General features: G+C 36.2%; 3 protein-coding genes across 3 annotated transcripts; 2 read left to right on the forward strand and 1 right to left on the reverse strand.

Annotated features, from left to right (window-relative positions):
- Positions 1-604: 604 nt before the first annotated feature.
- Positions 605-3133, reverse strand: LOC114143931 (myeloid-associated differentiation marker-like). Its single transcript, XM_028016343.1, has one exon. The coding sequence runs from the start codon at positions 2792-2794 to the stop codon at positions 1904-1906; it is 891 nt and encodes a 296-aa protein (XP_027872144.1). The 5' UTR covers positions 2795-3133; the 3' UTR covers positions 605-1903.
- A 7809-nt stretch (positions 3134-10942) lies between these two features.
- On the forward strand, positions 10943-15025 carry LOC114144060 (perforin-1-like). The gene is made up of 3 exons (XM_028016523.1): positions 10943-11161; positions 11337-11869; positions 13655-15025. The coding sequence occupies exons 1-3, from the start codon at positions 11111-11113 to the stop codon at positions 14838-14840; spliced, it is 1770 nt and encodes a 589-aa protein (XP_027872324.1). The 5' UTR covers positions 10943-11110; the 3' UTR covers positions 14841-15025.
- Positions 15026-23349: 8324 nt separating this feature from the next.
- LOC114143879 (perforin-1-like) lies at positions 23350-25571 on the forward strand. The gene is made up of 3 exons (XM_028016249.1): positions 23350-23409; positions 23563-24089; positions 24198-25571. The coding sequence occupies exons 2-3, from the start codon at positions 23563-23565 to the stop codon at positions 25375-25377; spliced, it is 1707 nt and encodes a 568-aa protein (XP_027872050.1). The 5' UTR covers positions 23350-23409; the 3' UTR covers positions 25378-25571.
- The last annotated feature ends 1314 nt before the right edge of the window (positions 25572-26885 follow it).

Genomic DNA, 26885 nt, shown 5'->3' on the forward strand with positions numbered 1-26885 from the left:
CATCATTGGACTACAAACTAGCCTAATTTCACAATCATGAAGAATCTATGAGGTTTTGCAAAGAAGAAGATGAGACAGGATGCCCAGCCCAACAATACATGCCACTTTACCTATTAAAGCTACCGGACCTTCCTTAACATCACAGCAGTGTCACATGCTGCTCACCTTCATAACATGCTGCACTGATTCAGTATATGCAACTGGGACCCCAACCGAATATAGAAAGTATATGAACATATTTTCAGAAGGAAGGAAAAAATCTCATGTTAGTAAATATATTTTGTTCTATTGCATGTTTTCCTTCCACTCAACTTGCTATTTGTATGGATGCATAGAAAACACTGTGAACAACAAGATTCTTTATTGATCTATTGTGGCTTACCCTTTCTGTGGAGTATCAGTCAATTTTCATATTGGTCTTATGCAATGTCTTATTTTCTGAGAAATTGAATTTTAGGGTTTTTTTCGTAGGTGAAAGCAATAGTTACAGTTAAGAAAAAAAATCCTCAGTTTAAATAAAACCTATTGCATTCATAGTACAGTCTAATTATGGTAAAGGCATGAATTATCTGAATGTATGAGCAATTAACCTTATAGACACAGGTTATTTTAAAGTTTGACAATTTATTGATCAAAAGTCTTATATGATAAACAATGATTTTGATGTGAACGACATTCAACATGTTCAAATGAAGCTTAAAAGATATGAGATCATGCTGTTTTCTTGCCATCTAGTGGTTTTTGATGGCAACTACACTTAAGTAAGACATTTCCACAATCAGTTTCAGTTTAAGGCAGCATGACACATATTTATTTTAGGACAATAAAACCAATCCCTTTTACAGCGCTTAGTGAAACTCTACAAGTTAGTTCAGAGGTTTAGTTCTCAAGCCTTTCATTTCACCTTAGAAAACATCAATCTTGGACATCTTTGAGAGCTCAATCAAACCAAAATTGATAATGTACAATTATAATACGACACTAATTACTACTTGGTAAACCAGACTAGGCTTACTCGACTTTGGAGAAGTGTTCAGTGTGATGAAATGGTTGAGAATCTGCACCTAAGTTAGAATTAATCAGACATCTGTCAAAAGATAGCAAAAACCTTAGCACAACAGCACAACTCTGAATCCAGTGTTTGCCCTTTTTAATTATTTTCAGTTCTTTCATCATAAAATACACATCTTCTGTAGATCATTAGCACATGTTTGGTGGGAGGACTCAGCTGAGGAAAAGACAGTTTTATGCAGTGACTATGCCTTTATTGCAAATTTTACTTTGCAGTAGAATTTACATTACATTTGAATTTCTTTTGACAGATTAAGTTTTACTTAAGGAAGTTTTTTTTCCTAGGAAAAGGAAATTTACTGAAATTTTGTTGACTAAAATATGAAGAATATGATTTTTTTTCCCCAGGTACATTTCCAGTATTTTTCCAACTTTTGGCAGTGTCAGAAGTTAGATTTTAATCTTATTCCTATTAATTGCCTAAAAATCGTAATTTTTATAGTTAGTCATGATTTGTGAGCTTTTGATTAGCTATGTCCTGATTTTTTTAAGGACATAAAGATGGTTCAGGGTTTCAGTAACAATTAAATCACTTAATCAGCCCATAGTTTTTAACTTGTAAATTGTTGATACTAAAGTGTCTCATGAGAACCAGGGGAGGAACCCAAAATACCACCAGTGGTGACACACCAACCACAATCATGACCTGATTGTGGTTGGTCACAATCAGGTCATGATTGTGACCTGATTGTGATATCACATGACATGTCATGTCAAACATGTCAGACAGTTTGACATGACAGCAATGATTAAGAGCAAAACCTGAATCACTCTGATTGCTTTTCTATTATGTTTTTGTAGCGAAAATCAGTCATAAACATCACAACCAGCTTCATATGTGACTCCTGTCACATAACAGTTTGATGGAAAAGGCAAGGTCCACTGTGTAAGCTAACAGTGTGGCACTGGAAACCACTGTTTCCATGATGAGCACATTGAGATTATTTGGGTTGGATTCCGTCTCACTCAGCTGCAGTATCTTGGTCAAACAAATAACAGTGGCCAACATGTAGAGCAGCACCCCAATCAAACTGAAGGCAGCCAAAAACCTGTCAAAAGGCAGGAGGCATCGCCCAGCAAAGTCTCCCAGTATCACCACCAGGATGACGAGTGATATGAAGATGCAAATGCCATATGAGACGCAAGATATCCAAAACTGCCAAAGTACTCCAGTCGTGAAATTGGAGATTATCACCATCAGAGGGACCATCTTCAATCCCCCCCAAAGTTGGATAATCTTAAGGAAACCAGGCAAGGTGCCTATGTAGCCTCTTTGTTCGTGCGCTTGGGAGCGAAGAACACAGGACTCGGAGACATAGGCCATGAAGGTGAAACCAGAAGCCACTGTAGCAGCCAAAGCACGTGGAGACACAGTTCCATGATCCATGACTATCCAGGGAAAAACCACAGTGGAGCTGAGATTCATCAACACTCCCAACAGTGCCACCGTCATGGTCAGGTTCTTCCAGGATATTGGGATGAGGCTGTGGAACTGGATGATGCTGATAATGTGTATGAGGAGAGTGATCACAAAGAAGAAACACCAGGTAAACATACAGAAGATCCTGAATGTGTCCGATGAAGGATAAGATGAACTGTTTGAGTTTTTATGGTCCAAAGAGGCCACAAGACTGAAGGCTGTGCAGCTAGAGAAGACTTCCAATGTTCTCACCAAAAACAGTGGACTGGTGAAGTCTCGGGCTTCCAAAACAATCACAGGCATTGTCAGCTTGTGGAATGTGTCCAATCCAATATTCACAAGACAGAGCTTTGACTTTGCAAACAATCCCTCTGTTTGACTTCCTGGAGATTCAGTTTTTTGAAAAACGGTGAGGGTCCACAGCTCAGTCCTTTTAGCTTTTAGTGGTATAATCACCCAAAAATACAGCAAAAAAGAGCTTTAGAATCTTCTCCAGCAGTGTCCATGAAAACAAGTCTTTGAAATATGAAAAAGTCAAGAATAATTTAAAGAATCAAATTCTTTTTTATTTCTCTCCACCATGTGTCCTCTTCTTACTGAAACAATTCAGAACTGCATCTCTTCGAATATGTTTTGAAGCAGTGGCGCAGTAAAAGATGAACCTCGCCTACATGCTTACTTCCTTTTTGAGGTTGCAGCAGTGCACTTTCAGAAGGTGCAAATAACCACAATACAAGGCAAATGCAAACATAGCTGTCATCCTCTTACCTTCAGTTCTCGTGAAAAGCAGTTCCTTTGTTCTCAAGCAAGAGTAATAAACTTGACACCACACCAATTTATTAGGTAAAATACGATATTACACATGGGATATTTGTTTTAGGACAAGATTTGTTGGGCGCTGCCACTCACTTTGGCGTTGCTTCACAAGATCAGCTTGTGGGTGTGTGCTTGCTCAATCCCCCAGAGAGATGAAGATGATTAGGTGCAGAACATCTGTTTTCCCTTTGCAAATTTAGGCATGGAAAAATGTTTGAGCTGTCTAAATGGAAAAAAGCGGGTTTCAGGACCAAGCTGAAATGTGTTATTTCCTAACTGCGTGCAAGCATGCAGTTAGAAAACTATAGCCTTAGTTTTCTATATTGTGTTGTGACTTACGTACATTCACTGTGGAAATGAATGAGAGATAGATTAATAAGTAGGTGAAAGGAGGCATATCATTTTTGACAAGTTGCCTAATATTGTGTTGTTCCCCCCTTTTGCAACCAAAACTGCCCAGACGAGCCAAGGCCGGGGCCCGACTAGGGCTCTTAAGATATGCTTTGCTATCTGGCTCTAAGATATTATCAGAAGACCAGTTAAGTCATGGAGGTTCTGTGGATCAGACTTGTTTGTCCAGCACAAACAGATAGATTGGCGTCTGGCTAATCGTGACAACTCAATCCTGTTGTTGTGCTCTCTAAGCCATTCCAGCAATATTTGTGCTTCGAACTTCCTGGTGGCAAAAGCAATATGATACAAAAGAAAACATGGTTCATCATCAGACAAGCTTATGTTATTCAATTGGTCCATGGTCTAGTTCTCATGCCTTTGTGTCAACAAATTGCACTGTGTGTATTGACAACTCTCAATCAGAACTAGCATAAATGTCTTCAGCAGTCTGAGCGACAATCAATCCAGTTTGTTTCTATAGCACATTTCAGTATAAAAAACATCATAAACATCATAAACATCATAAACACATATAGCTAACAGTTGTGAAAACAATAAAAGACATTACATTTTGTCAAGTACAATTGATAAAATCATCAATGTACAACACACAGTAGCTCATCCGTTCGAAAAGCTATGCTGTAAATGTAATGTAAATGCATCAATCAAACATAGTTATTCATAGTCCTGTCAGCTCACTGCTGTTCCTCTTTCTCAGAACCATTTTCAGTAGCTCCTGTCCTTTGCAGATTGAGAACACTTCACAGTAGTAGCAGCTGCAGAAGTTCTCCAACATGGTCTACTCTTGGAAAGAAGAACCACATTTGGCTCATTCAAATCCTTAAGCTTGTGCATCCCAGCTCCTAACACAGATTTTGAGGACAAAATTTCCTCTTATTTCTTAATGTTGAATTTCCACCCTCTAAAAGGTAAAGTAGTAGAGACATGAATGCCAGTTGTAAAATTGTTATGCCTGATCAGTGTGTAAGATCACAAATGCTCTTCATGGAAGCAATCACAACAATGTTTAGAGATTTCATATTTATTTTTAGAATTTGTATTAATTTGCATGTTTTTAAAAAACTCTTTCTTCATTGTGGCTTATCATGTCATCTAAGTAATGTGTTGCCTTTCCCAGAATAGCACTGAACAGAGAAGGTCTCTGAGTTATAACTGTCATAAATACCAGCATCTAAGCTGTCATCAACAATTTATCTGACTAGGTCAACTCTGCTGTGGCTACAGCATGATTTGCAATCTTTCAATGGGGACAAGTTGCTGTATGTGTGGACACTGAAGCATTGAACACATAATATAAAGGAGAAATACAGTGATTTACTGCACCCTGTGACTCCATTGCATGTATGCCATAAACTCTAGATAAAAGGCCTTATCTTTATGTAGTTGATTCAGACTATATTTTCAAATTAATAAAGTGTTGTTTTTGGATGGCCTCACATCATTTTTCAAATTAAGCATCAGTATCATAGAGACTGGAAAACAATAAAAACAAAGCATTTTACAAATAATTTTTAAAATGTTTTCATGTAAAAACAAAAAAAGCTTTGCATATTTGCTCTTTAAACAGCAAAATAAAAAATATTTGAAATAGTTATGATTGGAGGCATTCAATCTTGCTTCTTCACCTTTTCACTTGGGATGAGATCTCTTTGTTTTGTTATTTTAAGTCACAGGAGGATGTACCAGAATAGTCATGTAATTGCCCACATGGTGCTTGGTAGTTTAAAATTTGAGGTTGATTTTTGAATATCAGCAATACTCACTGGGAAGTTGCTAATGTGAACAATTCTTTCTGACAATAACTTTAATTCAGATTAGAGTAGTTTTCAATCAAATAACCTGGCCAAGATTCTATCACTAGGAACGGATGAAAAATGTGCTTTTGTGTAGGATGCATTTGCAAGCTTGCATCAGTGACGGAAAGCGCAGTTCCCCTGTATGGGACAGGAAATGTCAGACGCTTCATTTCATGCGAATGTTTTTGTTCACCCACCTCCTTCTGATGCTGCTAAACTTTCATTCAAAATTTGATTTTGATTCTCAAAACTCAAATTTTAAAGGAATTAAGTGACTAATTTCTTTTTTGACTTTTTGGTTAACTCAGAGATCTCTAGTAGTTGAGATAGATACCTCAAATATAGAGTTTCAGTGTTCATCCAAGCATGTATGGGTTTATCCAGTGTGCTAATACTTACTGATGCAGCAAAACAGTGTGCATGTCAGGCTAACTGGGAATTTTGTGTGCTTGGTTGTTTGCTAAGTGAGGTAAACAGGGTATTAATGGCAATTTTACCTCTACTGGGCTTGTGTAGTGCATTTGTCTGTTCATTGGATATGACATTTTAATATTATACTTTTGTATAAGTTGTGGAGACTGTCATTTTGAGTGCTAGAGTAAAAGTCAATGCTATGTTAGCATTCAGTGACTCAGAACTTGGACGTTTGGCCGTTCCAAGCTAAAAGTCAGTACAAAAAGACAGACTCAATTTTTTTTTGTTAAAAAATGTTGATAATCTGAATAACTGCATGGATATTTTGTGGCTTAAATATTCATGATGGCTATTTCACACAATTTTATTTAGAATGCAGTGTTCTGCAATGATTACAGATTTTGTTTTCAGCAGTGTTGATATAGTTAAAGTGATGGTTTTTATTAAGGTATGAAAGTGTTATTTTAATGGGACAATAATCTTGAGGATTTGATGAGGCTAAGTAGAAGAACATCTCAGTTAGTTGAAGGTTTACCCATTTCCAATATTAATCATGTTTTTAGGTTTAAGGACCGACCAAAATACAGGACATAAACTTAGAATGAGCATGATGAAAACTTTAATTGGGGAAACAGATAAATTACATGGTTTGAACCAGTGGTGTTCCAAGAAAATGTACTTTTCAGAGTACATTTTCTAGGCCAGTAAAAGGTTTGAGATAGAACACCTTAAAAAAATGGTGGAGGACCAGCAATGAAACCTCATAAACTGAGCAGAAAGTGGAAAATGACATCGTGTGAAGGTGAATTAATCAGGGAATTAGGAACAGCTATATGGGAGATGAAACAGGGAGACTGAGCGAAGGTAAACAATTAACACTAATAAATCTAAGACACAAAGAAACTACAAATCATGGGGAGAAAGACTGACACTGATCTATAATAATAAATTCATATGAACAAAGAAAATAGTACGAGAATACACAAAGTGAATTAGTATGGCAACACATCTTAAGCAATAATGAATATAGAAGGATCAATTAAACCAAGACTTGAGAAACTGTGTTTGCTTGGGAAACCCAAATCAGACACTTTTTTCTCTCTGTGTGGGATTAAGTGGACATGTAAACAAGCAACGTAATATTCTGCTGATTTTTAGCACTAATGGTTTTATGGCCCATATGGAAACCCGCTATAATATATTAATAATTCTGTTTCCATGAACCTCAAATGTTAAAAACATTATCCACATTAAGTATTACCCATCTGAAACAATCTGTATTCTGTCATTTCTAAAAAAAATAAATAAATAAAAAAAAATCTTACGGACAAGAAATGCTCTCTAGAAATGCCTTTAACAATGCAAAAATAAATAAAATTCGATCGTACCTATCACAAGCTTTTATGTGGCAATGTAGCACAGGTTCTGATATACATCAGAAACAAAGAAAGATCATAATCTACATGCTATTGAACAATAATACCTCACTTCATATGAGCTGATTAGTTTGTTGGAAAAAAACAACAACAATTATTTAAACAAGTAAACAAGTTTGGGCTCCGTTACAGTCTTATCAACTCTAAACCCAAACAAATGTTTAGCATAGCTAGATAAAATATTACTAAGAATACACCAACGACATTACCATATGAAACATATTTAGTTCAGAATGCCTGCAGAAACACATTTGATCAGGTGACAATTTTCTTAGTTTTGAACATTTGAATGCAAAATTATCAGTGTAGTAATTTAATAATTTCTTTATTTATTAGAATAGTCTGGGAAGGCAGTGCATAGTAACAATGATGTATTTAACAATTCATAGAAAAATGTAGTAAAGAGAAGGCTGAATCTGAGAACAGTAAAAACATAATTCTTGTACAACACCACCATCTAGTGGGCATTCTGGTCATGAGTTATTATATTTTTATATATTTTATGTTCTGTCTTTGTGTGAATCTACTAGTTATTCTATTCTATTCTACTCTAAGTCTTAAACGTTTAGGAAATTGCCCCATTATCCTGCCAGATGAATAAATGGTAACAACTAAGACTATTAACGCATGTTTTCCTCCCTGACCCTGTGTTCATCTGCATCTGAATGCTCCAAACCAGACAAACAACCGAAACATCTCATTTTACAATAGATCTTATTCTTGCTGATGGTCAAGTTAATAAATTAATTCAATTACCAGCTATTCTCTTAAATTCGTCAGAAGCAACTGTGCACTTTATACAAATAATGGATCAACTTAACTCTGAATCAAATTACCCTTTCACCCTTGTGATGCACTCCATTTATGGATTTATTTTGGTGTGATCCCCAATTGACACAGTTGACTCACATAAAAACCGACTGCTGTTTAAACCAAAAAAAAAAACCTCTAACCAACCTCTGTTTTCATAATAACTGTAGCTATTGTGTGAATTTGAGGTTTTAGCACCTCTAGCTTTCAAAACTTGTCATTGACACATTGCTGTTACAGGAAGTACATGTGTTCTTGAGCTTAGGGTGATTTTTATGGTGCCATAGGGTTTTGGCTTGATTTTCTGCATTTTAAGCCTCACCATTATGCATTTGTCACATTTTTATACAGGCTTTTCATGGGTTAACAATGCATATACACTCCTTTCAAGTTTAAATTTAAAGTAATATTTTAACTTTAATTCTTTAATTCTATTCTATTCTAACTTGACCAACATATTTCTTTTGAATTGAATGTAAAAGAGCATGCTGTTGTATTCATACCAATTACATATTGTGAGTCAACAGGAAAATTCAGATTTATTTAATTTCTCATTGTCTATGCTATAAATCATTCTTGATCCTTGCTGTTTTAACAAAGTTAAAAGGTGAAAAACAGCAGCTCTCTCCAGTTGGTGTGTGGCAAGTCCTAACTAAAAAAATAGCTCAGTCACGACTTGAGGCTGCGCATTGTGGCTGCCTGTGGACTTAACTATTACAAGTTTAAGTCTGATAGCAAGAACACAGACAATCATTCTGGAGAGGTTTTCCTGTGAGTATCTCCAGGCCAAATGTCTCAAATTGGTCCCCAAACGACCACTATAGAAAACGCCTCCGTATATGAACTTTAAAAGATTGTATACCCTATGGTTGACCATACAGTCGTGCATCAAATTTAAAGTCAAAATGTGATAAGCTGGCAAAACAAGGACTGGTACCATGCTGTTGTGCCAGGAGGATATCCTCAAGTCTCTGTCATTTCCTAGCAGGTATCACAAGTCTGGTGGATTTGATAGAGTGTCAAAAAATGTTAAAAAAGCAATTTTAACTCCAAGCACACCAATAGTAAAAAACGGAAATTGCTTTCTCCAGTGTTTTAGTGATTTAGAAACCAGAAACACTTCACACTGCAAAAAAAAAAATCTCTAATTTACAGAAAAATACTGGTAGCTGTGGTTGCCAGAATGTTAACGCATAAATATGGTCAAATCCATATTTATACGGTAAAGCTGCAGGTATTTTACCGTAAATTAGAGACTTCTTTGTGTGTAGAGTTGCAGGGGCAAGAAAGTGTTGCAGTGATCTATTCAGGGTCAAGACCTGAAAGTTTGAGGGAGAATGTCTGAGCAGACTAGCTACTAAATGAAGTTTCACACCAGAAATGTTGCCATTTCAGGGTTTACCTAAAACAACACGTAGATAAAAGCCCTTTCCATTGCACGAGTTTTAGAAAGACAAGTACTTCAGCCAAAAGTTCTATAAGTAGTAATGTATAAAATGGGTAGTTATTTGCTTGTAAATAAACATAAAGAGAACACAATTTTAATCAATTAAATCAACTTAGAACCGGCTAAACAAAGGCTGTCATGAACAGCAACAAGTGGGAATGACACCAGCAATCATAACTCATCCTCTACGTCCATACCTTAAGTAAAATCTGAGACTGATTTTGCACACCTGCACACACACCCCCACACGGAACCCCGCCCGACGCACGCACATGCCCCCACACACGTATATAACCAGTCAGCTGACTTCCAAGAAAGTTTAAATACTCGCGATTTTTCTGAAAGGGGAAGTCTAAAGATGAACAGCACACATGTCTAAGTGTGAAATTCCTCCACAACTTCAGGTTTCATGAGCTCTTCAGAAGCTGTGGCATGAAATAGAAGTCAAAAGTAATTTACAGTTCTCATTAAAAAGAAGAAAATAGAAACTGAGAAAGTAGTTTTCTGTCTTGTAGTTTTAGTCCTGAAGAGCTTTATGATAGTGTTATTTTTTTATATTTTCAGGCAGCCACCTAAACAGTGAAGGATAAGATAATGTGTAGTGATTAGGCTTAGAACAGAAAAACCTCAAAGCAGAGATGGTGACTCAAGTCTGAAGGCACCTTCTAGACTTTAATACTTTTACGGCGCAACATCAAGGGCACTTTAATTTCAGAAGCACTCCAGGGATGTAAAAACTATTTTGATGCATTTTTGTTCATGTTAGCTCTGTCTAAACATACAGTATTGCTCAAGATGTCATCTTTAAGGTGAGACTCTTTGCAAATTTGCAAGAAGATGAAAAACTATTTTACATTAACATTAGAGATAAAAAAAAAAAAACAACAACCCTGAAACATATAAAAAGGGCAAGGCTAGAGACATTGTCATTAGAGTCATGCAATGATCAAGTGAGTATTAAAAAACAATTGACTCAAATGACTTGTTTGTCATGAATTGGAGTTTTGTGGTGGTAAGAATGGATATGACTGTACCCAGCTTGTAATGAAAAATGACTTTAATGGTGATCCACAAAGAGCACAGTAGTCCAGGCAGCACAGCTGAGCAAAGAGGCGAAGAGAGGAACTCAGACACCAGTAGTGTCTGAGTTCCTGTCGTGTCGGCCTCCAGACACAACATTTGACAAGGATCCGACAGGGAGCAGAGAACACAGGTGGGATTAAATACACTGGGGGTAACCAGGGGAAACGTCAGACAGCTGGAACCAATCAAGAGGTAGAAACGACACAGGGACTGATAAACACACACAGAAAACCAATTTCTCACATTGTCACCACCAAAAAAAATCTTGAGAGATTCAAGAGAAGTTGTTGCATTTCACTGTGAATGCAAGACAGCTGCTAAATTAAACTATTAATAACACAAGTGAGAATCACATTTGTACACATTTGTACACTGTAGCTCCACCTCTGCATTAGTGCTGTAAATGAGTTGGAAACTGGAAACCACTGACCAGAACTTGCCATCTACAGTGAAGGTAAGGTACAGAGGGACCTCCTCTTTGCCTGCTCCAATTATTTTCTGTTTATCTATGTAAACAAAATTCTACTTGTTTTAATTTATTTTCTGTTGTCATTCTGAGCAGTGAGGAAATGTATTTATAATTGACACAATGGATTTTGTGTGATATTCCTTGCTTTTTTTCCCCATAGATGGCAAACCTTTGGCAGCTCATGCTCCTGTTTTGGATGTGGATTCCTCCTGGTCTCTCATCGACCAGTTTTATTGGCTCTCCACAACAATGTGAAACGGCTCACTTTGTCCCCGGCTACAACCTGGGTGGAGAAGGCTTTGACATTGTGACAATGGAGAGGAAGGGCGCCTATGTCATCGACACTGAGACGTGGAACCTTAGAAACGGCACTTGCAAAATGTACAGAAACAGCTACCAGAATGGAGAGAACCAGAAGGTCCCAGTCTCTGTGGCGGACTGGAGAAACCTCCCAAAGTGCAGCATGAAAGTTTCCGGCATGCTCTATGATTCTGTCGAATCTCTCGTCAACGACTCCACATCATCTGTCACCAACGACTGGAAGATTGATTTGAATATTCCTGTGGACCCTACAGTCACTGTTGGTGTTGGCCTTGGAGGGTCACACTCCAGGGCTTCTGAATTTGGAATGAAAAAATCCAAAAGTGATCGTTACGAATTTGTCCGCCAATCAGTCAGTTGTAACTTTTATAGGTGAGTATGCCCATGGATGCTGTTAATGAGGTGGATGGTTATCTTTTGTGTTCATTGAGAAATGTTTTAAATGAGATTCCATCAGGACAGAAAAGAAATGGAGAATTTTGCACACTGAAGGCATAATGTACTTACCCTTCTGTTTATTATCTGATTTACAGAAATCCAGGTTTGTAACAGTTAATACATTTTGTTAGAATTTTTTATTTTTCTAAAACCTTTTTTGGATGATAAATATTAACCAAAATTAACTGATAATGTCACAAGAATGTAATTGATTTAGTCAGAAGATCAGATTTCTCTAAATCAAATTAGAATAAAAACCTGACCTGATTGAGAAAAATGGATGTCATTTTTGGATTCAGCAGTGCAAAAATATTCCTAATTCAGTTGAAAAAACAGACAACTTTCACAAAGTATTTTTTGTAATCCAGTGTTATGAATTATGTTCCATTACATATAAACTTAATGAGCTTGATTTTGAAATTATATTAACATAATAATACAGAACAATTAGTAAAAGGAGAATGAATGACTGAATGAACATACTTTATTAATCCCAGAGGGAAATTCACATAACAGCACAAACACAATAAATAACAGATAAAACACAGATTTTTATTTTATTTTTATTTTTTATCAAGAAGAGCATAGACATAATTTACAAAACTGCAAACCAAAAAGTCCGGAAATGCAAATGTTGAATCTTTGTGTTACAAATTAGAGTATACATAAAGGACATATCCGGACATACAGAGATAGGCAGGTGGTGAGCAAAAAAGTGTAACAATTGAAAAGCTTGAGGTTAGTTTTCAAAGCAAACCAGCCATGACAGAGAGCAGGTCAGTTACAAGCAATTTCAAGGAAGAAGGATGACGATATCTGAGACCCTAGTGGGGTCTGTATCTGGGTTGATGTCAGAGATGAAAATTTAAATCAATATTTTTCAGGTTTTTGGACACATTGCAAAGTTTACAGGAGAAAGAGGACTGCTATTAAGCAGATAACTACGTGTTGAAATGTATTTACGTCTTTAGAGCACAGTATCTTAATTACATTGTGCTGTATGTGAAAGATCTTACTCTCTGAATCCTAATTTCTCTAACATTTTCTTTAAGATTGTACTTTACTTCATACTGTAAACAAGTAGCGACTGTTGTCTTGAAGTTTTTATCTGATTTATCGACTGATTCATCATTCGCTCTTTCAGTTCATGAACTGCCAAGTTCTAAACTTGTAATCAGGTATTAACATCAAGCACTGTTTCTTTCCCATTGAATAGCCTGTTAACTAATTTGAGATATGATGCCGATCCCTTATGAATCACATTTTCAGGTTAACTTGGCTTAAATAAGAGAATTTAAGGACTGCCATAATCTGGATGACTGAAAATCTACATGTGCAATTGTGGGTCTATTTAGTGTAAGGAATCACTAATTCCTGTCTTTTGAGTCGGATCGAATACGAACTATGAACTAGAAGTATCTGGTATAGATGAAGTTGTGTGTTTAATGCCCTACAAACTGCTACATTCAATAATCAATACATTACATTAAATCAGTTATTCTACTTATAAGATAGATATAGGAAAATTAGAATATTATAGCAGGCCATCAGTTTTTAAGATGATCCCCACCAACTCCCCCATTTGTTCTAATAAAATTTGCAATGTGCTTTTTGGAAAGACTGTAAAAATGATTAAATCATACATCAACATGTACATGTATTTTCAAACGGACTCTGTGATAATCCTTAACTGCTTTCCATTCTTTCTCTGCTCCACAGGTACAGACTGACCACTAGTCCTCCTTTGAGTCGTGACTTTCTTGCAGCTGTGAACTCTCTTCCACCATATCGTCCTGGAAAAGCATCACCATATCTCGACCTGATCGACACATATGGCACTCATTATATCACACAAGTGTATCTTGGAGGGGAAATAAAGGCAACAACCTCTTTTCAGACCTGCAAGGCAACCATGAATGGATTCACATCAACAGATGTTAGTGACTGTTTGACGGTTGAAGCATCAGCTAACTTTGCTAGCAGCGCTAGTGTTAAAGCCATGACTAAACACTGTGAAGCGAAGAAGAAAACATTGAGGTCGGGACAAAGTTTCAGCTCAGAATTTAATGAGCGTTTCACAGAGGTCACTGGTGGGGATGAAGTGGGAGTTGTGCTTTTTGGGGGCGGTTTGGACCCTGATGTGTATAAAAACTGGTTAAACTCTCTTAAAACCATACCTGATATCGTGCAGTATAACTTGAAACCTCTTCACACCATACTTCCAGAAAATCACCGTGCAAAAAATGGGCTGAAAAAAGAAGTGGAGCAGTACATTTTTAAAAATGCAGTGCTGAAAAAATGTTCTGAAACCTGTCAAATTGGACATAGGTCCAACCAAAGGGATCCTTGTGCTTGTGTGTGTAACAGCAACAAGAATGTCAAGGCAAACTGTTGTCCTGCTGGAAAAGGTCTTGCAATATTGAAGGTCTACAAACTTTATGCAAGGGGACTGTATGGTGATAATTGGGGCAAGACAGATGGTTCAGTGGAGGTTAAGTATGGTGACCAGCTAAAGCGCACCAAAATAATCAGTAATGATGACAATCCCAAATGGCCAGAAAAATTTGATTTTGGACAAATTGTCATCAATATGCAAAACCAATTGACATTTTCTGTTTATGATGAGGATACACACTGGAATAGTGATTTGCTTGGCTGGTGCTCTTTTGAGCTCCGTAAAGGGCTTGTGACAGATAGCTGCATGTTTAATCATGGAACGTTCTTCTTCACGTACTCCGTGGAGTGTGCACCAAGTCTGGGAGGAAGCCGGTGTGATGAGTACATTTCCTCCCCCATGAATCCCTCATTGGCCAAAGAGTTTTACACCAGGAATGGAGTTCTGCTTGGCGATACGATGAAGAAGTTTTCTAAGCTAGCTAGACGGGCAAGTTTGGACCAGTTTTGAAAAAATTTGCTGAAAAGGAAAACAAATGCATTTGCTTGTAGTGTGTCTTCTTTAACTTTTATGTGGAAAAAGTTTGACAGTTATATCATGTCACTATTATATATTAGTGAAAATACCCACTGATAATCCTGCTTTCACTTTTCTTTCCTGTCTGCAAAATATTGCAATAAAGCATCCACAAAGACAATAAAGTGTCTCTTTCATTATTATGAGTGTTAAGAGAATGTTTTATTATATTAAAATCCATATTTGGGCTTCTCTAAACAGATAGCTATATTTTTTCACCTCTCTAATATTAAATACGGATAGAAGCGTCATTTGACAGAATATTTTAGGCATTTCTTCATCATTCTTTCCTTAAAATGTCTCCCAGACTGAACAATTTCTCTCAGATGATGACATTTTTACATAAGTGTACAGCTTTATAATATTGTTCTTAGCTTTTGAACAGTGCTGTGAACACACTAGCATCACAATTGCAAAGAGTCTATTTGCAGCAAAAGTGTGAAGCATCAATGTGTGCTACTCATTTACCTCACTTACTGTCGCTGCAGTTTTGAAATGGCTGTGCAAATAGTGAATAGTGTTGTCTTGAGTACTTTCACATAGAATCACCAAGATGTGGTTCTCTTGTATTAGAAAGTACATGCCGAGTGAACAGTCACAATGAAAACCTGGCAAATCCTTTTGACTCGTTTGTACATAAACCTGGACTTTTTATTCTGATGCCATTGTCACGTCCATTAATGTGAACATTTAGTTTTGATGAATTATACATTCTTAGCAAGTGACTTGGTTTTGTAAGTTAACTAGGTTTTGTAGTTTGTATTATTGTAAGAAGTGCACTAGCTGTTCTGCAAATGTTAATAGTGGTGTGAGAAATGCCACAAAAGTGAAAAACTTGCTAAACCAAAAATTCTCAGTTTGCAGAACTTCTTCGCATTAAGTTTCATATCATTTTAGACCAATAGACCTTAACTCTGTTGTTAAAGTAAATATTTTTGGAGCATGACAGAGGCTGAACCTGGGTTAATTTCCCATGTCTTTACTGATTTTGTATTTATTATACGCTGGAGACATGGCTGCAGGAAATTCATCCTTTGTTCGAGTAAGCTATTATTTTTGTATTGAATCTATTAACATACGTTACATATATGTACTCTTAATATGTTTTATGATTATTATAATCATAATGATTTTTCAAGAGCAAGATTTTTTCCAATTTTTCCAACAAAACAAAAAACAATACAACATAAAAAAATACATCAATAATAATACTAATATACTAGCAAAATAAAGATAAGAACGATTTATAGAATTATGAGGACGTCATTTTTTAAAACTACAATAGCACCACCCAGTGGACATCTAGCACTGTGCATAGAAATTAACTTACTTAATTCATGCTATGTGATCAAATGGGATATTACAAGGATAAGCAACAGAAATATAGCAAGAACAAGAAGTATTAACTCTTTATGTGACAGTAACCACCGTAACATAGATTATGTAGATTATGGCTCAGTTTTTCATGTTTTTGTGGTAACAATATGAGCTGCAACTTTTCAGAGGAGCCAGGTTAGAGAGTGGAGAAACTGTAGAGTTTTAATAAACAGCAGAGGGTGAACTTTTCCTTAATATATATTTTAAAAAATGCAGACAGAAACTGCAACATCATTAAAAATATGGAATAAACTCATAAAAGCCTTTTTGCTCTGAAATGTGAATTATGCTCTTTATTAATAATATTATTAGGTTTTGGAATTATGGAGCAACAATACCGTCGTATATTGCCACCCCTGGTAAAGATGTCTATCATTAAAATACACACATTCTTGATGCAACTGCACATGTTACAATGCAGAAATATATCATTTGGGTATATTATTAGGTTGAGAAAAAATACAACATTAAAAAATAATAGTATCAATAGACATAGTTAAAGTTATGTGGAATACAATCTCTTTGGAGGTCAGCGTTTGAAGTTTGATAACTGTGACTAGGACCATACATACAGTACATTGAGAGGCTGCACCAAATTTCCAGCAGATTTCAGCTGTAAAGATCAACCAAATGTACTTTAAAACACTTTAAACAAATAAAGACCTTTTAGCTATTGATGTCTAAAACTTATTTTGCATGGGCCTTTTCTTATATCATTATGACAGACAATGTTTTAAAGTATACCGGATTAGCAAGCAGATATACTTTAGGGTGGATCGTACAGACATGTTGTAATGCAAGAGAAACAGCAGCATCTCTTAGCAACAGATTACCAACAAATATTGTTATTGTTCAAAAAACATAAGATTTCTTCTGCTCTTTTGAAATACTACGTATCTTACTACTTAACAAGAATTGTGCAGTTGGTGAATCTTGCAGAAAAGTGAAAATATTTTTTTTTGTCATTGGCGGTAAATATATTATAAAACAGATATTCAACACGAAAGTAAAAATCTGATTTATAATTAGTGGCACTTGGATATTAGAAAAAAAACGCTCATCTCTTAACAGAAAATTAATAACAAGTAATATTATTGTTCAAAAAAACATAAGATCTCATCTGCTCTTTTGAAACACTACTCATTTGATGCGATTTAAGAATTGTGCAGTTGGTAAATTTTGCAGAAAAGTTTTTTTTTTTTGTCTTTGGTGGTAAAACAAACATTCAACACAAAAGTAAATATCTGATTTAAACTTCATGGCAGTTCGTTACCAGAAAAAACACTCATTTCTTAACACCAAATTAATAACAACTAATATTATTGTTTATAAAACATAAGCTCTTTTGAAATACTGCTTATCTGCTTAGACATAAAAAAATTACAGTTAGTAAATTTAGCAAAAGTAAAAATAAGATGTTTACTTCATGGCACTTCGTTACCAGAAAACATGCTTATCTTTTAGCAACAGATTAAGAAATATTATTGTTCAAAAAACATATGATCTCTCCTCTTTTGAAATACCACTCATTTTATGCTACTTAAGAATTGTGCAGTTGGTGAATTTAGCAAAGTGAAAATGTTTGGGTTTTTTTTGTCACTGGTGGTAAATAAATGATAAAACAGACATTCAACACAAAATATTAGATTTATACTTCGTGGCAGTTCGTTACCAGAAAAAAAAAAAACGCTCATCTCTTAGCAACAAATTAACAACAAATATTGTTATAGTTCAAAAGTCATAAGAATTTTAGCCTTATTTCAGCCTTGCTTTGCAAGTGACCTGAGAGGTCACTTGAGGCTTTTATTTTGAAATTTTCAGAAAGCTTAACTTTAAAAGGCCTCACTAATCCCTCACACACCACACACACTGCAGGATGATCGGTTATGATTATTGCAAAGCGACAATCTTAGAATGCAGAATGTTCTAAGATTGTCGTAAGGGGGAAATCGGGGCAAAAAATTGTGTAGTGTGAACCAGGCTTAACAGTGGCTGGGCTTAACCAGTCATGTAATGCCCAAAACAGCTGTGAAAAATGTGAAGGCTCTTAGTTTGTTTTGACAGTCCAAAGTGGTTGTCAGTTTAGGAGCATATGGAACTTACTATCTTTGCTCTTCTGCCATCTTGTCTGTAGTAAGTATTCCTGTAGTAAGGTGGCGTCTCTGTAGTTCTAACTGGAAGCTCTGCCCTTCTCTGTAGGAACTGAGTGTACCGCCATCTCCGTAGTTCTCTACATCGCAAACAACAGAAAACACTACTCAGTGTTCTGTTGCTATGGTAATTAATCCTCTCTGAAAACTCTCATGTGTGCTTCTATGCACCACAAATCTGGAACAAATTTCCAGAAAACTGCAAAACAGCTAAAACACTGAGCTTCTTTAAATCAACATCAAACCCCCACCTGTTTAGAGTTGCTTTTGAACCATGATAAACTAACATATTTGATGTGTATTGATGATTTTGATGATGGCATGTACTGTTTGCTTCTGGTTTTCTCAATTGTTGACTGTATGGTGTCTTTTATGACTTTGTATTTTTGTGTTTTTATGGTGTAAAACTTTAAACTACCTTGTTGCTGAAATGTGTGATACAAATAAACTTGACTGATAGAATGATTAAAGCCATTATGGCCACTTGGCATTCTCTGATTAATGCAATGTCATATTAATCGGCCATAAATTGGTAATTTTGCAATTATTCCATATGCTTTCTCCTTTCAAATGATAGATTGAATGGAGCTCTGTCTGATATTAAGAACTTGGAATATTATTTTATAACCCATCCCTTCTTTAAATCTTTCTACAACATTCTCCTTGACCAGTCTGCTGCATGTCTTCCTTTTTACAAGGAAGAAGTTTGATCGTAAGAGATGATACGATCTCCTGAAAACAGAGAAGCAAAGCTGACCACAGGCAGAATGTGTGAATTTGTTGCTCGTGTACAGAGACTAGTTTGCCTATATCTAGTGCAATCTTTAAAGAAACAACCACACATAAAGAAACATCCCCATTCTGATGTTGCAGTTTTCTAAGCAAACTCTTATGATATGAGAATCATGTTAAATTTTCATCACGACATAACAATTTGTAAAGAATAGAGAATAGAAAAAGAGGACAGTTTCACCATAATACTACAAGTAATATTAAAAGAAGAAAATCAGGACATTGGCCTCCAGTCAAAGCTGAGTTTGATACGTGTACCACAGAAGTTATTGATAGGCACAGAAATTGTGTTGCTATTGATTTACTCACAAAAACCAGCACTGATACAACTTTGAATAATGTTTTGTAACCTATATTTGCTTAAACATGGCCAGAAGTTACTTCCTGACTTGTTTTCTGTGTTCCTTGGTCTTCATGTTGCTTTTAATGTTCTCTAAATAAAACCTTCAGGCCTTCACAGAACATCTGCCTTCATACTGAGATTAAATGATGCATAGGACAATTGTTTTTACTGACCAGGTGACTTTTGAAGACAATATGGTGAATTAAATGCTGTTTGAGTTTTACATCAAAGAAGGCTACATGCCACCATTTACAGATTTTAATTTGCAAAGAGTTTAAAAAGCATGTATTCTTTAAATACAAATTCATTCATTAGTTACCTTATGGGGGGCTGGTTTGCACTACAGGCACAGTTCAGTTGTTAAGCACCAGATGTGGTCATCATACTAACTGCTTGCAACTAGAAAGGCTTTCTAGTTGCTGATCTATTTGCTGGCCGAACGATGGATTTGGGTTCTTTGTTAAAAAGAATAATGACTTATACTAAAACAATGAAAAGCTTATACATTATCAAACAAAGCTAAAAGATGAAAATCTGACACACTTACAAAACTATTTTGCAACACCATAGGAAACCTGTACATTTTAAAGAAGGCCATAACTAGATAAGTAAAAAAAATGCAAGGGAAAACAGACCTATTTAAATTAGGTTTAAATTGGTGTGACATTTAAAGTCACACCATGCTCATTTTAATAAATTTCCTAAAAAGGTTAAATAAATAAATAAAATAAAATTGTATTATGAGTGGATCAAGCACAATGGCTTTTCACTTTTGACTGAGTAAGCTGTCTGAGTAAAAGAGAAGGGGACAAGAGGAAGACCAAAAAGGAGATTTATTGAAGTGGTGGAAAAGGACATAAAGTTAGTTAGTGTTAGTGTGGAGGACGCAGCGAACAGGACTACATTGAGACAGATAATTTTCTGTGACAACCCCTGAAGAGAAAGGTTTTGTTTTGTGACATTATTTTTGCGTTTGACTGACTGTCCAGATCACATTGAAACTGAACGTTGGTTTGGATTTTGCTAATATCATTTGCTATATTATCTTAAGTATGAAAATCATAAGCAGAAGGGTTGCAGGTCCCACTGTGTATTGAGCCATTGTAGCATTTTGTACCATGTGATATTAAAAAAAGACATTAAATACTAGAAAGAAGTATCAGTCTTTTCTCAGTTAAGTAATAACCACTTTTCAGATTACATCCATAAGTACATTTAATATAATGGTTTAAAAATAATATAATCAAGATGTTCAAGAAAAGCAGCATTCATTAAAGCTTAGATAAAAGCAGATGGAGTTTTAGAAAATATTTAAAGAAAGATCAGATTTAGACAATAGTTCATGATAAATACAGGCAAAAGTTCATCAACAGTGCTCCACTTTAGTATGTGACTTATAGAAGATGTTTGGTCTTATTTTGAAGAGAAATATTTTTATTTACTAAGTAATCTCACTACACCAGAAATGGCAACTTTCTTCATTCTAAAAAGTAAGGTCAAATTGTGAAAAATGGATAGTGCTGAAAGTTGACCAAAAACAAGATGTGTGATTTTTTGTGGTTTTCTTAAGTTAAAGCTGTTAAAGATAATTTGCATGTGGTACCATTTTGTAGAAACGCTTCCTCTAAGGAGCATTGACTGTCAAACTTATAAACTTTTCAAAAACAAGATGTTGTCATGTTCCGTGTTTTTCTGTGTGTTTATTTCGAGTTTTCTGTGTCTCCGTGTCGTCCTGTTCTCCCCTCGATTACTCCCAGGTGTTTCTCGTTCCCTAATTACCCCGTGTGTATTTAGTGTCACCTGTGTTTCTGTGTCTCTGTCGGGTCCTCGTCTAATGTACCCTCAGTCCTTCGTGTGTCCAACCGCAAACCAGTTGCTACCGGCGTTGAGCCCTGGCTTCCGCTCAGTCGTGCTGCCTGTGTCATTGGACTTGTTTTTCACGTTTCCTTATCATTAAAGCAACCATTATTCATCTCACCTGGGTCATCTGCGTCTGCCTCACCACCTGCACCGCACCGTTTCATGACAGATGTCTGATTATATTATACAATTTAATTCAGCAATTTGCTTTTAGCAGGATGCAACTCTGAGATCAGTGACTAAAAATGTGATATGCATCTCATGAGCTTCTTGTCATTTATTGCTTTTTTTCCTTCTATATTTTACTACAATTATGCTAAAAATAGTTTTTTGTCTGCAGGAAAATAGCTTCAATTTGTCTTGTTCTGCATCATAGTTGCTAAAATAATCTGCTAAACAGACATCATTGTGATCTAAATAATCACAAGGGCATTTAAATGAGCATATATTAAGATTACTATGCTGCTTGCATGTTATTGGTAGGGATGTAACAGTACACCCTGTTCACAAGATAATACACAATAAGAGGCTCTTAATAAGACCAGGCTTCATTCTTGTTATCATAGGATACAGAACAAAAGCAGATAAGCAATATACCAGCTGGAGCGTGCGTATTGCAGTAAGAGGAAGAGAAAATTTTGACAAATACCCAAAGGGAACCAGAGGCTGGTTTGCACAACAGACACAGTTCAATCGTTAAGCACCAGCTTTCCTGGCCAGTTACACTGTCAGATCCAACAGTAACTCCCAAAGATAAACACAGTCATCTAGATCTGACACCTGAACAGTCATGTCTTGCAGAAGAACTAAGTCAGGCCCTTGTTCCATTTGAGGGGGCAACTGCTTTACTGAGTGGATAAGAATGCAACCTTGCCTGCACTCCCACAACTTGTTCTTAACCTAAAGAAAGGGTTCAGACTTTCAAGCAGCACCAGTGAAGGTCCTCTAGACCTGATATTACATAAAGCGGGATAAAGACTTTGTGTACAAACCAGAATGCCCAACACCATCTTAATTTCTGTTGTGTTTGATCCCAGATTCAGGAGACTTAAATTTTACTTCCTGATATTCAAAGTACAAAGCATGGTACAAACCATGACCCTTCAAGTGAAGAAATCAATGCAAACAAGTAATGATCTAAACTCCAGAGAACAAGCAGACAACAAGAAGAAAACTTGTTGTCCCTGGACAATGTACGGCAATCATCATCTGACTCAAGTGCAAGTTATGAGGAAAATCCAAAATAAAACCCACTCCTTTGGTGGAAAACAGATGAAGGATGCTGTCCAACTCTGGCAAAACAGGCAAAGTCCTTTCTGTGCATTCCTGCCACCTCCACCATCAGAACGACTGTTTTCAGCTGCTGGGACTACAGGTACTAATGGCAGAGCAAGTCTGAGTTCTGAGCATGTAGAGATGCTGACTATAGTGGCATTTTCTTCTGCTCTTAAGTTGATCGATAAAGCTAGGTTGTCAGAAATATTATTCACTATTCTTACAAATGTAACAAAAATGTATTGGCACTTTTAAAATCAATATTTTGAAAATGCTATTTTCTGGGCAATAAATTCAAGCTTTTATGTTTTTTGCTATGCCATGTTGTACTGTGAATTTGTATTTTAAAATTCTAAATATCTGATTATTGGGGCATGTTTTACTAAAATTATCTACTGTTCGATTAACCAAAAAATAATCACTAGGTTAATTGATTACTAAAATAATTGATAGCTACCATCCAAGTTGTTTTATTAACCAGCACAGAAAGGTTAATAAAATCCTGGAAGTTGCAAAACAGTTCGAGGAAATCCAAGTGAGATGTGAACACTTCCCCATGTTTTTATTAAAGTTTGAAAGAAGTAAGGGAAATAAATTGCATAAGTTGCATAAACTAAGCTGATAAGAAAAGCTCCACCTTCACATCAATAGTATACGATCAGCCAGACCCTAGACAGACGATCAGAGCTTGCAGTCTTCTGTCAGAGTAAGACTTTAAAAACTTTCTCCTAAACTGGAATTTTTGCTGTTCCAAATTCCATATAATAGGAATCCTGAAGCAGAATTTTTCTGTGCGTATGTGTATGTTTGTGAATCTTTTGCTATGCAATTTAAACATTTAAATTATTTTTTTTCACAGATGACTAGACTTCTGCAGCTCCTGCTCCTGACCTGGACATTCAGTCCTCTGTGTCTCTCAACCACTGTGAGTTTCACTGGTTCACCAGAGCAATGTAAAACTGCTCACTTTGTTCCAGGCTACAACCTGGGTGGAGAAGGCTTCGACATTGTCAAAATGCAAAGAAAAGCTGCCTATGTCATCGATACTGAAACATGGGACCTTGGAAATGGTACTTGCAGAATGTACGGAAACAGCTACCAAAATGGAGAGAAACAAAAGGTCCCTGTCTCTGTGGTGGACTGGAGAAACGTCCCGAAATGCAATTTGAAGGTCTCCAGTATGGTCTATGATTCTGTTGAATCTCTCATCAATAGTTCCACATCATCTGTATCCAACGACTGGAAAATTGGTCTTAATATTCCTTTAGCCTCAGTTGGTTTTGCTGTTGGAGGTTCCCATTCCAGGGTGGCTGAATTTGGCATGGCAAAGTCAAGAAAAGACCGCTACACCTTTACCCGCCATTCTGTTAGCTGTAACTACTACAAGTGAGTGTCAAGACAGACTTTACTGTACAACTTTTCATTAAGCTGATTTGCATAAAGTATTACTGTGTCAAAAAGTAACTTGTTTTATCTGTTTTCATTCCTTCATAGCTACAGACTGACAACAAGCCCACCTTTGCATCAAGAATTTGAAACGGCTGTGAAGTCTCTTCCTCCAAATTCTTCTGGGTTAGCTTATCGCAATTTGATCGATACTTATGGCACACATTACATCACACAGGTTGTTCTAGGAGGGGAGATAAAAGCAACAACATCGTTTAAGACCTGCCAGGCATCCATGAAGGGGCTGTCGGCAACAGAAGTTAGTGACTGTCTGTCGGTTGAAGCTTCAGTTAACTTTGATAGTATGGCAAGCATTGACGCTATGAATGAACACTATAAGGCAAAAAAACAGAAACTGACCCATGGTCAAAGTTTCAACACTGAGTTTAGTGAACGTATCACTGAAGTTGTTGGTGGGGACAAAAATGATGTTGTGTTCTTCCAAGGGTTTGATGATCCCAGTGTCCATATCAATTGGAAAGAGTCTCTTAAAACTACACCTGACATCGTGACTTACAATCTGAAGCCTCTGCACACAATTCTGCCAGATGGTCATCCGGCTAAAGGTGGGCTTAAAGAAGAGGTGGAAAAGTATATTAAGGACAATGCAGTAGTAAGAAAATGTTCAGAATCCTGTCAAATTGGACACAGATCTAACAACAGAGATCCCTGTGATTGTGTGTGTAACGGCAACCAGAATATTAAGTCAAACTGCTGTCCTGCTGGGAAAGGTCTTGCAACATTGAGGGTGTACAATCTTTATGCTAGGGGACTGTATGGTGATTGTTGCTCTGAGACAGACGGTTCAGTGATTGTTAAATATTCTAACCAGGAAAAGCGTACTCAATGTATAGATAATAATGACAACCCCAATTGGTCAGAGTCATTTGATTTTGGTCCCATTGTTATAAACAGCCATGACAAACTGACATTCACGGTTTATGACGACGATACATATTGGAAAAGGGACCTGCTTGGTAGCTGCTCCGTTGATCTCCGTAGAGGAAAAGTTTCAGACAGTTGCATGTTTGATCATGGTACCTTTTATTTTAGCTACTCAGTTGAATGTGCACCAAGCCTTGGTGGCAACCGGTGTGAGGAGTACATTCCTTCTCCCATGGATCCGTCTTTGGCTAAAGTTTTCTACTCCAGAAATGGGGTTCTGCTTGGAGATTTAAATAAGGGGTTTGCTAAATCTGCTCCTCAGCCAGGTTTGGGCCAGCTGTGAGACGACTGGACAATGACAAGGATTTTGATTTGAATAATTTTTGCTTGTAGCATTTCTGTCTTTGACTTTTATATTAATAAAAATAACATAGTTTGCAAATTCAGTCTAAATGGGATAATCTGTACTGATAACTTCTCTCTCTGTTTCTTCCTTTGTACTTACAAATTACTGCAATAAAGCATTCATAAAGACAACAGATGCTTCCATGTTGTAATTTGAGTATGACAAAAAAATATTTTAACTTAAGAAGCTCCAAAGCACATGATTAACAGAAAGTTACACAAAAAGTTGTTGCTCATATTTTTTAGAAACATATTCAATTTTTTTTGCACAGTATATCAAAAATATGTGATTTACAGTACAGACCAAAAGTTTGGACACACTTTCTCATTGAATTCAATGAGAAGGTGTGTCCAAACTTTTGGTCTGTACTGTACATTAAAATGATAAAAGTGTACTGAGTCTGAATTCTGCTGTGCAAGAAAAGGAAAATTGATTGTGTGTAGAAAGTTCAATTTTCTGACACATAATAGTGGCCCTTTAGCAAAATTTAGCATGCCATCTTCAAGATGGCATCTTGATATGACATCTTTACAGAGCAAAATTGTCTTGGCACATAAAGACGGCCAGCTTATCTGCAAGGTGTGACTGGAATACTAAGACAAGACATGTTGGGGTAGTATCTGGTTTCTTTCACCTGCACAATACCTCAAATGTCTGGCCCATTGTGTTCATCATATTTAAAATGATATCCAAATCTGGTACCTGCATTTATAACTTGTGTGCTCAATTATTGCAATGCAAACTTAACTAAATGTCCAAATAGTTATTTTTGAAGTCTACCATCTCATCCCTTAGCCTGCAGTAGGAGATCTGACTGGAAATATGAAAAAGACCCACATTTATTTTATTTTAGTGTTAATGCAACGGCTTCCTTTAAAATTCAGAGATCAATGTAATCCTTCTCATCCTGTACACAGTTCTAGTTTTAGAAATTTGGAAAGAAATAACAATTTTAACAGCCTAATTTTGATTTGTCGTATTAAGAATAAGACTTTCTATATACTACAAGTGGTTATTTGATTTAAAGAAGTGTAAAAAATCAATGTAATAAACAAAACTATTTGTGCCACAACAGTTGTTACACAATAGCACCATCATGTGGATACTGAACATTTCAACCCTTTTTATTAATCCCGACTTTGTTTTCAAAACTTTTGAGGCTGCATAGTATGTAACTTTTACAAAAAATGCTTTTTTGCTTTCTTTTTTTTTTTACATATTTTTTTAAAACTATTAGCAGGTCATGACAGTATAATATGAGACATCTAATCTGAAAAGATCAAGCTCCTCCATGTCCACTCAGTGCTACTTTTGCTGTCTAAAGAAATGCACCGCTTCCAGTTAAACTAGCTTGTGAGCATTAATGATAGTCTACGCTATCGGGAAGAACCTGCAGTGATTGAACATGCTAAGACCCTCGTCCTGGTTCTGATTGGTTGTTTCTG

Source organism: Xiphophorus couchianus, chromosome 5, assembly GCF_001444195.1.
Source record: "Xiphophorus couchianus chromosome 5, X_couchianus-1.0, whole genome shotgun sequence".
NCBI lineage: Eukaryota > Metazoa > Chordata > Actinopteri > Cyprinodontiformes > Poeciliidae > Xiphophorus > Xiphophorus couchianus.

Coding starts and splice junctions, on each gene's coding strand:
- LOC114143931 (XM_028016343.1), bottom strand. CDS start 2,794: ATGCCTGTGATTGTTTTGGAAGCCCGAGACTTCACCAGTCCACTGTTT.
- LOC114144060 (XM_028016523.1), top strand. CDS start 11,111: ATGAGTTGGAAACTGGAAACCACTGACCAGAACTTGCCATCTACAGTG. Junction 11,162..11,336: donor ACTTGCCATCTACAGTGAAG/GTAAGGTACAGA, acceptor TTTTCCCCATAG/ATGGCAAACCTTTGGCAGCT. Junction 11,870..13,654: donor GTCAGTTGTAACTTTTATAG/GTGAGTATGCCC, acceptor TCTGCTCCACAG/GTACAGACTGACCACTAGTC.
- LOC114143879 (XM_028016249.1), top strand. CDS start 23,563: ATGACTAGACTTCTGCAGCTCCTGCTCCTGACCTGGACATTCAGTCCT. Junction 24,090..24,197: donor GTTAGCTGTAACTACTACAA/GTGAGTGTCAAG, acceptor ATTCCTTCATAG/CTACAGACTGACAACAAGCC.